This window comes from Corapipo altera, unplaced genomic scaffold (assembly GCF_003945725.1).
Source record: "Corapipo altera isolate COAL_440 unplaced genomic scaffold, ASM394572v1 70, whole genome shotgun sequence".
In the NCBI taxonomy this organism is placed as follows: domain Eukaryota; kingdom Metazoa; phylum Chordata; class Aves; order Passeriformes; family Pipridae; genus Corapipo; species Corapipo altera.
Window position 1 is genome coordinate 835,997 of NW_020884911.1, and position 13,050 is coordinate 849,046.

General features: G+C 52.2%; 1 protein-coding gene across 1 annotated transcript in view; it reads left to right on the forward strand.

Annotated features, from left to right (window-relative positions):
• GZF1 (GDNF inducible zinc finger protein 1) overlaps positions 1-13,050 on the forward strand; it is an 18,713-nt gene that overhangs the window by 588 nt on the left and 5,075 nt on the right. The window contains exons 2-9 of the mRNA XM_027653796.1: positions 2,413-3,693; positions 4,348-5,229; positions 5,967-6,061; positions 6,633-6,800; positions 7,480-7,637; positions 8,140-8,375; positions 8,814-8,931; positions 10,325-11,667. Of these exons, the coding sequence (XP_027509597.1) occupies positions 2,414-3,693; positions 4,348-5,229; positions 5,967-6,061; positions 6,633-6,800; positions 7,480-7,637; positions 8,140-8,375; positions 8,814-8,931; positions 10,325-11,667 (4,280 nt within the window). The 5' untranslated portion in view covers position 2,413. The remainder of the gene's footprint in view (positions 1-2,412; positions 3,694-4,347; positions 5,230-5,966; positions 6,062-6,632; positions 6,801-7,479; positions 7,638-8,139; positions 8,376-8,813; positions 8,932-10,324; positions 11,668-13,050) is intronic.

Consider the following 13,050-nt stretch of genomic DNA (forward strand, 5'->3'; position numbering starts at 1 on the left):
TTTTAGAGGAGAAATGGAGATGATACTTTTAGAGGAGAAATGGAGATTTTTCTGGGGGGCAACTGGAGGTTTTTCTGGAGAATGAATGCGAATGCTTTGGAGGGTAAATGGAAATTCTCTGTAAGATAAATGGGGATTTTTCTGGGGCACAAATGGAAATTCTCCAGAACATAAGTGGAGCTGCTCTGGATGTTCCTCAGCTTATGTAGAAGTCCCCATACAGGCTGGAAACCTGTTACTGTTTGCTCAGTGTCCTGACCTACCTAACTTTGTGTGTCTGCATCCTGTGGGGATTCCTGTGAGGAATTTTCCAGGGGTTTAACACAGTGGAGCAACTCCAGCTTTTATTTATCTCCTGGTGATACTGTTTCTTACCTGTTACCTTGTTATCTCACTACTATAAATATATTTTTGTTATCACAATCCATTTTTAAGGTTCTTCTGGCTATTTACCAGAATTCCAGGGATTCTCATTTTGATCCCTGTTGGAGCCCTTTGTTGTTTATGCACATGCAGTTACTGAGAGTTTAAAGGAATCCTTCCTGGGAAAGATAATAAATTAAGAAAAAATTTCCTCTTCCCCTGTCTAAAGAGAAAATTAAGATGTAATTGGAAAGACTTGAGGGAAAAGCAGGGTGGATTTATGTGGATAACAGGATTTTATTGTGGGAATATTTACTGTCTTTCCTATAAAAAACTCTTCCTTTACTGTGATAATTACCTCATGTAAAAAAATTATAAAAAGTATATACAAATATAAATCTCTTCTTGGACTTTGGGAGCCACTGTTGGGCTTTATTTTTTGAAACAGTTGTACTAATTCCACTTGTACCAATTCCAGCTGCACTTATTCCAGTTCCTTATCAGGAACTGTAATTGAATTGAAATGTGGTTTGAGTTTTGCGTCAGTTCTGGCAAAATTAAAGTGCTTTTGCAATTAATCTGTTGGGTGAATTATGTTTTCTGCAAATCTTGCACGCATGCACATTTTTTTTAAAGTATTTATTTGCTTATTGCCAGGCAAGAAAAGCTGGAAAGAAGTTACAAACAAATCCATAAAATACGGGGAAAAAATGTTGTTGTCATTTAAATTCTTGAAGTGAGTGTTTTGGAGACACAGCACTTTGGAAAACTAAAGTTTCCAAATGGGAACTGAACCCCTGAGTCTCAATTTTTTTTTTTTTTCCCCGAAGGAAAAAATGGTGAGAATTGATTAATTTGTGGCATTTTTTCATTGGAAAGACACTTCAGCCAACAGTTTTCGGGGTGGTTTAATCCAGAACCAGATGAACTAAGAGATGATCTTGGAATGTATCTCTCCCATCTGGCTTTGTATCAGATCCCGGTGTTAGCAGAGCTCCCGTGGGAGCGCGGATCGGGATCTTATCGCAGATGGGAATCTTACAGAGGAGCGGGAGGAAATTAGCACGTGCCGTGCTCATTGATTTCCTTAAGCTCCACAGCCCTGGGGTCAGCACAGAAGCCAAGGATATCCTGCTGGAAAACATTAAGGGAGCAGATTAAGTGGGAGCTTTTGTGGGTTTGTGGGCTGAACCTCCGGATCTGCACTTCTTTGTGCGGCTTCCAAGTGTGCCGGAGGAGCCGTGGGGGCTGTGTGTCCACGTGGGGAATAGTTGGAAGGTGTCGAGTTGGGAGCGTTGCAAAGATCCCTGCTGGCTGTGGGAATGACACAGCAGGAGTCTGAATACGAGGAGTCCTTTCCCAGTAGGATTTAGACAACTCTATTTTGCCCCTTTCCCCTCAATTTCCAGCTTCTGGGAGATGGTTTAGTTGCCACGGGTGGTGACCTGTCAAAGGTTGGACTCAGTGGTCCTGGGGGTCTTTTCCAGCCTTGGTGGTTCTACGAATCCATGTTTCATCCCGTGCTTGGTTTGGCCTTTTCCTCCAGTTCCTTTTCCTAAGTAGTTTCCCTGTAGGAATATTGTTGTTTTCTCTGAGGAGACATCTGGGAACTTGCTGGCAGTGGGGGAGTGAGGAGGCTGTGGATCAGCCAGGTAAGGAGGCTTGAAGATTCCATGGGTCTTCAGCCTTCCAGGGTCTGAAGAGGCCTGGTTTCTGCTGTAAATCCTTGTCACCTCTGCTGCTGGAAAGCGCTTGTGTGAGGAATGATTGATCCTTAATCCCGGCCAGTCACGTTGCTCACGTTTTCATGCTGCGGAATATTCATTCCAAAGGGTTTTCCCCGGGGATAAATCCAAGTCTGAGGCTGAAATAAGCCATATGTGTTTGCTGACGGTGGTTGTGCCGACGGGGATAACCTTGAGGTTTTTCACCGCGTCTCACGAGGAGGAATTAGGGTGTGGAATTCCGCTGGGCTTACTGATGTCATACTTGAATGGAAAAACGGGAAAGAGGGAGCCTGTTCAAACGTTTGTGTGTTTCTTCTGGCAGGATGGAGAAGAAGAAAATCCTGATGAAGTCCAAGGTCGCTGCTCCCAACCTGCTGAGGGCACTGCATTCCCTGTACCAGTTCGGGCACCTCTGTGACGTGACGGTCCACACCCAGCAGCTGGGAATTCAGGAGGAGTTCCTGGCTCACAAAGCTGTCCTGGCGGCTTCCAGCAACTATTTCAAGGGGCTTTTCCTGCACGAGGAGATGCTGGACACCAAGACTTGCACGGTGACCCTGCAGGACATCTACACGGAAGAGTTCACCTCCTTCCTGGAGTTCGTGTACACCGCGGAAGTGGAGATCGAAGCGGGAAAACTCCAGCGGATGAAGGAAATAGCCGAGAGGCTGGAATGCAAGGATCTGCTCGACATCTGTGAAGAAGTGAAAGCAGAGGGCAGGAAGGGCTTGGATTTGAGCCTCCACCTGAAAGGACAGAGGGGTGAAAATGGTGGATCCCAGTGGCCTCACGTCCAGCACGAGGAGAACCCCGGCCTGAGGAGCTCTTCCCAGGTTGTGGCAATTCCTGTGCAGAGGAAACTTTGGGACAGGCAAAACCATAAGAAGTTGCTGGCGGGCCTTGAGCTCATTGGAGGCCAAGCAGCGGGTCTGGAGCAGGAGGACACTGGTTTTCCAGACCCAAAACCCAGGACAGCAAAGCTGCCAAAATGTAACAATCCAGATTCCACAAACGCACTCGGTGTGGATATCGTTAGTCTGGAAAACGAGGACAGTCGCTCCCTCCTGAGTCAGACTGAGGCACAGGGAGCCTGTGTTGTGATTAGGAACACTCTGCCTGAGCAGTGGGAAGATGGAAAGAGTTTAATTTCCCAGTTTTCCACCAAAACAGAACGCAGGAAGTTGCCGCGGCACGCGGCGAAAATCCCAGCGCCGGTGGCGCGCGGGAAGCGCGACGAATCCTTCCGCGTCCTGGAGCAGTACCGGGAGCACGTGGAGCTCCGGCACGACGCCAGCCTGGCCCTCGGGTCCCGCTGCGAGAGGTGCGGGCAGCGATTCCCGGCTCCGCGGAACCTCCGGCAGCACCGCGAGCGCGGCTTCTCCTGCCACGCCGGGGTCACGCGCCGCAGGGACGCGGCCGAGCGGATCCGCAGGGCGCCCCTGGGGAAGCGGGAATGCCGGGCCTGCCCCTACTGCGACAAGGTGGTCGGCTCCAAGTGCGGCCTGTCCGTCCACACCCGGACGCACACCGGGGACAGGCCCTACAAGTGCGAGCGCTGCCCCGCCAGCTTCGCCCACAGGTCCGCGTACACCACCCACGTCAGGTACAGCACCCTCGGGAATGTGCTTCCTCTCCGGCTACGGGGGATAAAGGCATTCCCGAAGCCCTCTCTGCTGTAGGTCCGGGATTCCTTGGATCTGATGCGGAGTGTGTTGAAATTGGGACAGATTTTTTTTTTAGTTGGCTTCACTGAGCTTGCGGTGCAGATGACTGAGCTGAGGTCTCCCAGACAGGGAATTTCCCGTTGAATTAAAGGGGATTAGTGCAACCAGATCCAGGAAACCTCAGATCTGGGTTTTCAGTAAGAATTTTTTGTCTCCATATTGGCATTTAATCTTTATTTCCATTGGTTTAAGTCCGTAATTTCTTATCCCATCCACCGTGGCCTTGGAGGAAAATTTACAGTCCATCCTACGTTCCCAGTCAGGTGACAAATACAGATCCTTGATGAACTGAGTCATTTTAATTGCCTTTAATTACCTGGTCCAACTCTACCCAATATTTCCCTATTTTTGGGCTTTCCAAATACACTGTGAATTTCTTAAATGGTGCAAAGAGCAATTTGAAGGAAGTGACATTGAAGGAAGCAATTTGAAGGCCCACATGTCTGAATTGAAGCAATTAAACAATTAATTTTAATTGAGTTTATCATTTAAACACATCGAAGTTGTGCTCTGTTGTTTGTTTATTTTAACAGGAAAATCCACGAGTCTGGGCAAGAGAGGAAGCTCCTGCCTGTCTACTGGATGGTGGCCCCACCTGCACCTGGACCAAACGCCACGAGCCGTGACAAAGATCCCGACAGAGAGCCTTGGGATGTGACATCAGAGGCCACGAGGAGTGAGGAAGAACCCGGGGGTTCATCCGCTGCTGAAGCGGACCGGAGCAGGGAGCAAGAGGAGCAGAATGGGAAACACAGGGAAGCTGAAGCAAGGAGTGAAGAAGGGGACGAAGATGAAGGTGAGATGAGTGTGAAGGGCGAGGAGGAGGGAGATTACGAGGCGGGGTGCTCGGAAGTCGAAGGAGGTACAGCCAAAGAGGTGTGTTCCGAGGAGGGTGGCGGATTCTCAAACGAGAAGGACGGCGAAGAACACGAATCAGACGGAGAGTCTGAACTACAGAAGGTCAACAAAAGCGGGGCCAACAGGAACCCCCCCTACGTGATCCGGTGCGAGAAGTGCCACGAGCAGTTTGTGTCCCGGAAGCGGTACGTGGATCACTGCCGGGACGTGCACCAGTGCCCGCCCGGCAAGGTGTACCGGTGCGACGTGTGCGGCAAGGGCTTCGCCAGCTACACCAGCTGGAAGGAGCACCGGGCGTGCGTCCACACGGAGGAGAGGCGCTTCTCCTGCCCCCTCTGCAGCGCCACCTTCAAGCGGCAGCGGGACGTGCGCACCCACTCCGTGCGGAAGCACGAGGGCCGCGCCAAGCGGCCGCTCTGCTCCGTGTGCGGGAAGATCCTCAGCTCCCGCACGGCGCTGGTGTTCCACATGCGGACCCACACCGGGGAGAAGCCCTACGAGTGCGGCGTCTGTCACTCCAGGTTTGCGCAGCCGTCCCAGCTGAAGATCCACACCAGGTCAGCCTCCGGCCTCACATTCCCCCTCCCTGCATGCACAGCACCTTTTTCCTCTCCCGACTTCCCGGCTGTGAATCGTTCTCCTTAGAGCAGGAACACCGGGATGTCATTTGGATTTTAGGCTCTGTGATTAATCCTTTTACGCAAAGGCTTTGGCTCCGGGTGGTTGTTGCGTTGCCCATGGTCAGGATTTCAACACGGGATGCCCCATCCAAACTCCCAGTCATTTGGGACAGGCTCTGAAATCCGACGGGATTCACTGATGACAAGTACCGTAGGCTGAAGAGTGAGTCAGGGACCTCAGAGACAATCTTGGAGCAAGGAATTAGTGTGGGATTTCCTTATGCAGCACAGAATCCGTGCTGCTCCTGAGGGCTCCTGCTGCACTCACTGAGTTTGACGGGATGAGTTGCTCTCTGGTGGTGTCTGTGTCAGATGTGTCCTCTCCCAGGAGGGGGCGAATCATCCCATGAAAAATTCCCCATCTTTGTCTGAAAAGAGAGCAGAGCAGATAAGTTATAAGCCTCTTGCTTGACAGCTTGAAATTAGGAATGATTTTGCTTGGAATTCCTGTTTGGGTTGGAATAAGGGAAGTCAGCGCAGTGTAAGGACCAAATCTCATGTCCTAAAAATGGGGATATCATGCCAGGTAAGGTCTGCAGGACACGAGGGACTGGGAAGGCCCACAGGATCAGGACCTGATTTATTAATAACTCTTTGTGGTTTGCCTCCTTCAGGTCCCACACGGGGGAGAAGCCGTATATTTGTGAGGACTGCGGGGCTTCCTTTGCCGACAAAGGAAAACTCACCGGCCACAAAAGGACACACACAGGTGGGCATTAAATACTCCATGTGGTTTCTCCCGTGGTTTTCCCTTTTCACTGCTTGGAACTGCTGGCTGGGATGTGAAGAAAATGCCCTTTTTTTTTCTTGTACCTCACAGAAGAGATTCCAAGTACCAAGATGGAATTAGTAGGGATAGAAGCTCTTTTAGCCTGGAGAAAAGGAGGCTCGGGGGGGGACCTGCTCGCTCTCCACAACTCCCTGACAGGAGGGGGGAACCGGGGGGGATCGGGCTCTGCTCCCAGGGAACAAGGGACAGGAGGAGAGGAAATGGCCTCAAGCTGTGCCGGGTTGGACAACAGAGGGAATTTCTTCATGGAAAGGGTGATCAGCCATTGGAACAGGATGGAGTCCCCATCCCTGGAGATGTCCAAGGAGCGACTGGACGTGGCACTCCGCCCTCTGGGCTGGGTGACAAGGTGGGGATGGGGCACAGGGTGGGTGGACTCGATGATCCTGGAGGGCTTTTCCAGCCTCAGTGATTCTGTGCTTCGAAGACCAGCTTCAGAGTACAAAATTCCCGTGCGAGAATCCCGCGTGTCCCGTCTCTCTTCCCTCAGGAGAGCGCCTGTTCAGGTGCGACGTGTGCGGGAAGCACTTTGCCACCAAGGAGTACCTGAAGTGCCACAAGCGCTGCCACATGGGCGCCAAGCCCTACAAGTGTGAGGTGTGTGGGAAAACCTTCGGCCTCAGGGCCTCCCTGGCCCAGCACAGCAACGTCCACGCAGGTAATGGAACCTCCTCTTGGCGCCGGGAAAACAAAACCGCGGCTCCCGGGGGTGCTTCCCAGTTTTTGGATGGGGCTGTTTCATTCCACAGCTCCCTGAATTAGGTGATCACAGAGGTTGGAAAAGACCTCCAGGATCATCGAGCCAAAGCTGTGAGTGATCACCACCTTGCCACCAGAGCAGAGCACTGAGTGCCACGTCCAGGCCTTCCCTGAACACCTCCAGGGATGGGGACTCCGTGCTGCTGGAAGCAGGGCTCATCCTGATCCTGGCTCGTTAAACAGAGCACAGGAAAAGCTTGTGTCATATCAGTGGTGCTTTCCCAGGAAACTGAGACCTGGTTTGTGCCAGGGATAGAGAATGGCTGTAGTTCTCCTTGCAGGATCAGAGAGCTGATTTTGGGGCTTCTTGGCAGTGGAGAAATATTTATCATGGAAGCATAAAATCCCAGACTGGGTTGGGCTGCAAGGGACCTTAAAGATGCGACACCTTCCATATCCCAGGTTACTCCAAGCCCCATCCGGCCTGTCCTGGAGCACTTTCAGGGATGGGGCAGCCACACCTCCTTTATCAATGCTTTAAAATCTTTTATCCTTTTTTTTGTTTGTTTGTTTGTTTTTGATGGGGGCCAAAGAACCCCTCTCCTAACGCCGTGTCTCCCGGGATTGGTTGTTCCCAGAGACCCGCCCCTATTTCTGCGAGCAGTGTGGGAAGACCTTCACCCAGCAGGGCGCCCTGCGGCGGCACCAGCGCATCCACACCGGGGAGAAACCCTACAAGTGCCGGGCCTGCGAGAGGACCTTCACCGACATGTCCACGCTGCGCAGACACGCGGCGGTACGGCAATCCCTCGGGATATTCCCGGCCCTCGGGGTCACCTCGGGAGGGGATATAAGCTCCGGCCGGGCGGAGGTTTCTGAGTTTTCAGCGTGTGGAATTTTCCTCCGACGGCGGCGCAGCAGCTCCCACTGCTGGCTGCAAAATCCAGGGGTCTCCCAGCCCTTAGGAAAAGAGGAAAAAAAACCCACCATCCCTGGAGGTGTTCAGGGAATGACCGGACATGGCATTTGGTCATCGGTCAAAGGTTGGACTGGGTGATCTCAGAGGTCTTTTCCAGCCTAAAACATTTGAGGCAGGACTTGGGATTTTAGGTGCTTATTGTGGAATTAACTACAGAGTCCCCAGTATCCTTTAATCCTCACCTTTAATCCTCGTAACATGATGGTTTATAGAACCCCGGGAATATGGTTTTACATATTTGAAATTATTTTAGTTAAAAATCAGGTATAATTGTTCTCCTGTCCTCTTCTCTTTTGATTTTTTTTTTTTTTTCCCCCAGATTCATGACCGGAATGCTCACTGGAGAAGTTTCTTAATCGATCTCACCACCAAAAAGGACCATAACTGGTCCAAAATAGAGACCTTTGGGGAAGCCCATGCAGGAGGAGGCTCCGCCCCAGAGATTTGGTCAATGGACCAAGGGAAACTTTATAAACCAGAAGGTGCCAAAACAGCAGCACAGGTGGCACCTGGTGCTGGGGACACCGGGGACACCGACCGCTCTCTCTTGTACTTGTAAGGTCAGTTTTGGCCCCAAAAATGTGTAGAATGGGGAAAATTATCCCTCAGAACTAGGGGAGTTATCCCCAGTGCTGCAGCTGGATTCCAGGTGGAGAAGGGGGTGTAATCCCTGCTGAGGGTATTTATTCCAGTGAAACGTTTAGATTTGTCCCGGGTTTTATTTTCCAAACCCGTGGATGCACCTCAGAGCATCCCCTTGGGAACGGGGAGGGGCGGGGAGAAGTGTGTATGCGTGTTTATACAGGCGCAGCGCGGTGCCGCCGCTGTAAATCACCAGTTTCTCTTTTAATAAAGCCGCCAGTGCCGCCCAGCCGCGTAACTCGTTTTCTTTGGCGCGGATGAAACGGCCCGAATTCGGGAACCACAAGGCCCGGGGGAGAGCGGCCGCGCCCGTTGCCTAGCGACGGGGGCGGCGCGCCCGTGACGTCACTTCCCGCGCGCCGCGGCCGCGCTGGGGGCGGGCGGGGCCGTGGCGCGTCAGCGCTTCCGGCCGCGCCCGGGGCCGAGCGGGAGCAGCGGCCGGGAACGCACCGGGAACACGCCGGGAACGGTGAGTGCGGGGCTGGCACGGCGGGAGCCGTGCGGGGCTGGCCCCACCCGACTTCTTGCCCCCTCCCGCTTCTCCACCCCCCCATTCCCCTCCACGCTCCCCCTATTTTCCCCTATTCGCCTCCTATTCCTGCCCCCTCCTTCTCCTGTTCCCCCTCATTTCCTCTCCAGTCCCTCGCAAGTCCCTCCATTCTTCCCCCCAGCCCCTCTTCCTCTTCCTCTCCCTCATTTCCTGCCCTTCTTCCCCCGCTTCCGCTGGGATGTGCTCCCAGGTTCCCCGATGATCCAGGATCCTTTCCAAAAGGGATTGGAAGCACGAGCTGAGGGGGATCTCCCTGAGCAGCAGCTCCATAACTCCATCACCTGCCCCAGGCTGGGGCAGCTCCCTGGGAATCCTCTCCCCATTCCCCTTCAGGGACTCCTGGCTGGAGCTTTTTGTCTCTTTCCAGCTGGTTTTGCCTCTGGAAAGGGGACATATTCCCACAAATGGACAGTGCTCAAGTGGGAATTAGGGGCATAATTTTGAAATACACGATGAGTAGTTAAAACTCATTTTATTGGGGTAAAAAAGTGACATTTTGGTGCCATTAGTTGTTTAGGCATTTGGTGGGTCGTCCTTAAATTCCTGGGAAGGGGAAAGAAATTCCTCAGATTCCAGCAGGAATTAAAGGGTTGAACTCAACAGGTCGCTCAGAGCCTCTTCAAATCCAGAGAAATGTGGTTTGTTCTGGTGTCAGACATTTGAGGGGGAAAAAAACCAAAAGACACCAGTTCTTTTGCAAAGTTTGGAGCAGCTTCAGACATTCCCGGGAAACACAGTGTAACCTGAGCAGTGCTGGAACAGGGACACCCTGGGAAGGCTGGAAACAGGCCTTCAAAATGTGGGGGCTGGGAGCCCAGTTTGAGGGAGGAATTCTTAAGACAGTGAGCATTGTGAGGAATTTTTGTCAGGTTTGGGTTTTCAGTGTGTGAATGTGATTATCCATCGTGCCTGGGTCGGTGAAGCACTTTGGAATTTTATCTGGGAATGCTGTTAAGGCAGTGGGTTTTTTAGGATTGCAGTTGATTTTGCTTAACTTTGCTTCATTTTACCTTCCTTTTATTGCCTGCTGAGGAGAGGAACCATTCCTTAATTCCACGTGCCTTAACCAGAACGTTCCCTTGATCCACCTCTGTTCCAGGTTCCGATAGTCCAGAGGGTCCCAGGTAAAATTACAGGTGGGATTTAAGCTGAAATTCACTCCACGGTCTGGTGGAGATCAGTCCAAGTTTGGACTCAGTCCCGGAGCTCTTTCCCAACCTCACTGGAACACCCAAAACCCCCGGAGGGCGGCTTTCGGCCGCTGGAAACCCCCGGGAGTGTTCCGTTGGCTAACATGGGGTATCCTCAACAGCTTCTTGCAGGGGGAAGAAAGATGGAAAGCGCTCCGGTGCTGCTGGAGTCCAAGTCCTCTCCCATCAACCTGCTGAACGAGATGCACCAGCTGCGCCTGCTGGGCCACCTGTGCGACGTGACGGTGAGCGTGGAGTACCAGGGCGTCCGCGCCGAGTTCGTGGCCCACAAGGCCGTGCTGGCGGCCACCAGCAAGTTCTTCAAGGAGGTCTTCCTCAACGAGAAGGCCGTGGACGGGCCCCGGAGCAACGTGTTCCTCAACGAGGTGCAGGTGGCGGATTTCGCCTCCTTCCTGGAGTTCGTCTACACGGCCAAGGTGGAGGTGGAGGAGGACAGGGTGCAGCGCATGCTGGAGATAGCCGAGAAGCTCAAGTGCTTGGATCTCTCGGAGACCTGCTTCCAGCTGAAGAAGCAGATGCTGGAGTCGGTGCTGCTGGAGCTGCAGAACTTCTCGGAGTCGCAGAACTCCGAGGAGGAAGGCGCTGCCCACCCCAACGTCCCGCCCGAGTCCAAAGCCGTGGCGGAAGCCGAGCAGGAAACTCCGGGTTCCCCCGTAGCCAGGCCCAGCCACGGAGCGTCCCCGGAGGCGCCGGCTGCCAAATCCAAGGAGAAAATGGACAAAAAGAAGGAAATGCTGAAGGCCCCTTACGCCAAAATCCGGAGGGCGAGCGGGAGGCTGGCCGGGAGGAAGGTGTTCGTGGAAATCCCCAAGAAGAAGTACACCAGGAGGCTGAGGGAGCAGCAGAAGAACGCGGAGGCGGCCGCTGAGGGTGACAAATACCCCGAAGATGAGGAGCCGTGCGACCCGGAGGGCGAGGAGGAGCACGGGGAGGACGCCGCCGCCAAGCCGGAGGGCGCGGGGCGCGGCGGCAGCCCCGAGGGGAACCGCCCGAAGGCCGGCGAGGACAAAAAGAAGCGGGGCAGCAACTTCAAGTGCGGCACGTGCGAGAAGGAGTTCCTGTACGAGAAGAGCTTCCTGAAGCACATCCAGCACAGCCACGGCATCGCGGCCGAGCTGGTGTTCCGGTGCGAGACGTGCGGCCAGACCTTCGCCAACCGCTGCAACCTGCGGAGCCACCAGCGGCACGTCCACAGCAGCGAGCGCCGCTTCCCCTGTGAGCTCTGCGGTAAGAAGTTCAAGAGGAAGAAGGACGTCAAGAGGCACATTCTCCAGGTTCATGAGGGTGGTGGGGAGCGCCATCAGTGCCAGCAGTGTGGAAAGGGGTTGAGCTCCAGAACCGCCCTGAGGCTCCATGAAAGGACGCACACGGGCCACAAGCCTTATGGGTGCCCGGAGTGTGAGGCTAAGTTTTCTCAGCCTTCGGCACTAAAAACCCACATGAGGTATGAACAGCCTTCCCTGGCCTCGGGAGATCCTGGGGGGACGAGCACAAACCCCCCCGGAGCCTGTTCCCTGTTTCCCTTTTTCCCCCCTGCTTTGCCTCACTAGAAGGTCACAGGTCAAGTGCTGCTGCTGCTGCTGCTGGACCACTTTTCCCCGGGGATGAATCAGGGCTGGAATTACTCCAGCTCACTGTAGCCAAGACAATAAGAAGTATGGAAATATTTGGGAAAGGTTTGGCCGAGGTTTTAAATGGGAAAACGCCAGATCTGGGGGCTAAGGAGGAAAAAAAACTGAACTGGGAATAGAAACAAGTGACAGGTCATGGGGCAAAAATCCTCTCCGAGGGGTTTAACCTGATTTTCTCTCCGAGGGGCTTTAGCCTGATTTTTATCAGTTATTTTTATCTGTCCCAGGGTGATTTTATCAGGGTAAAAGTCATCTCTGAAGGGTTAAATCTCACTGTATCAGTTATTTTCTCTCTCAGGGAAGAGATGTTTTTGTCAGGGCAAAAATTAATCTCTGAGGGGTCGAGCCTGATTCTTATAATTTATTTTATCTGCCTCAGGGCATTTTTGTGAGGGGAAAAATAATCTCTGAGAGATTTAACCTGATTTTATTCCTTATTTTATCTGTCTCGGGGAAGAGGCATTTTTAGCAGGTCGAAAATCAACTGTGGAGGCCTCGACCCTGATTTTATCCCTTATTTTTTCTGTTTCATTGCAGAGATGTTTTTATCAGGGCAAAAATCACCTCTGACGGGCTTTAACCTGATTTTATCAGTTATTCTATGTCTCATGCCATTTTTATCAGGGCTAAAATAATCTATGGAGGCCTTGAGCCTGATTTTTACCCCTTGTCTGTTTGATGGCAGAGATGTTTTTATGAGGGGAAAAAATCATCTCTGAGGGGTAGAACCTGATTTTGTCACTTATCTGCCTTGGGACATTTTTATTAGGGCAAAAAAAACCCTATCTGAGGGGTTTAGCTTGATCTTATCAGTTATTTTATCTGTCTCGGGGCCTTGTTATCAGGGCAAAAAAATCATCTCTGAGGGGTTGAGCCTGATTTTATCAGGGAAGAGGTATTTTTATCAGGCCAAAAATCATCTATGGAGGCCTTGAGCCTGATTTCATCCCTTATTTTATCTGTTTCACGGTACAGACATTTTTGTCAGGGTAAAAATCATCTCTGAGGGGTAGAACCTGATTTTCTCTCTGATTTTGTGAGGGGGAAAAAATTCTCTCTGAGGGTTTGAACCTGATTTTATCAGTTATTTTATCTGTCTCAGGGCATTTTTATGAGGGGGAAAAAAACACAGAAATCTCTGAGGGGTAGAACCTGATTTTATCTGTCTCAGGGCACTTTTATGAGGGGAAAAAATA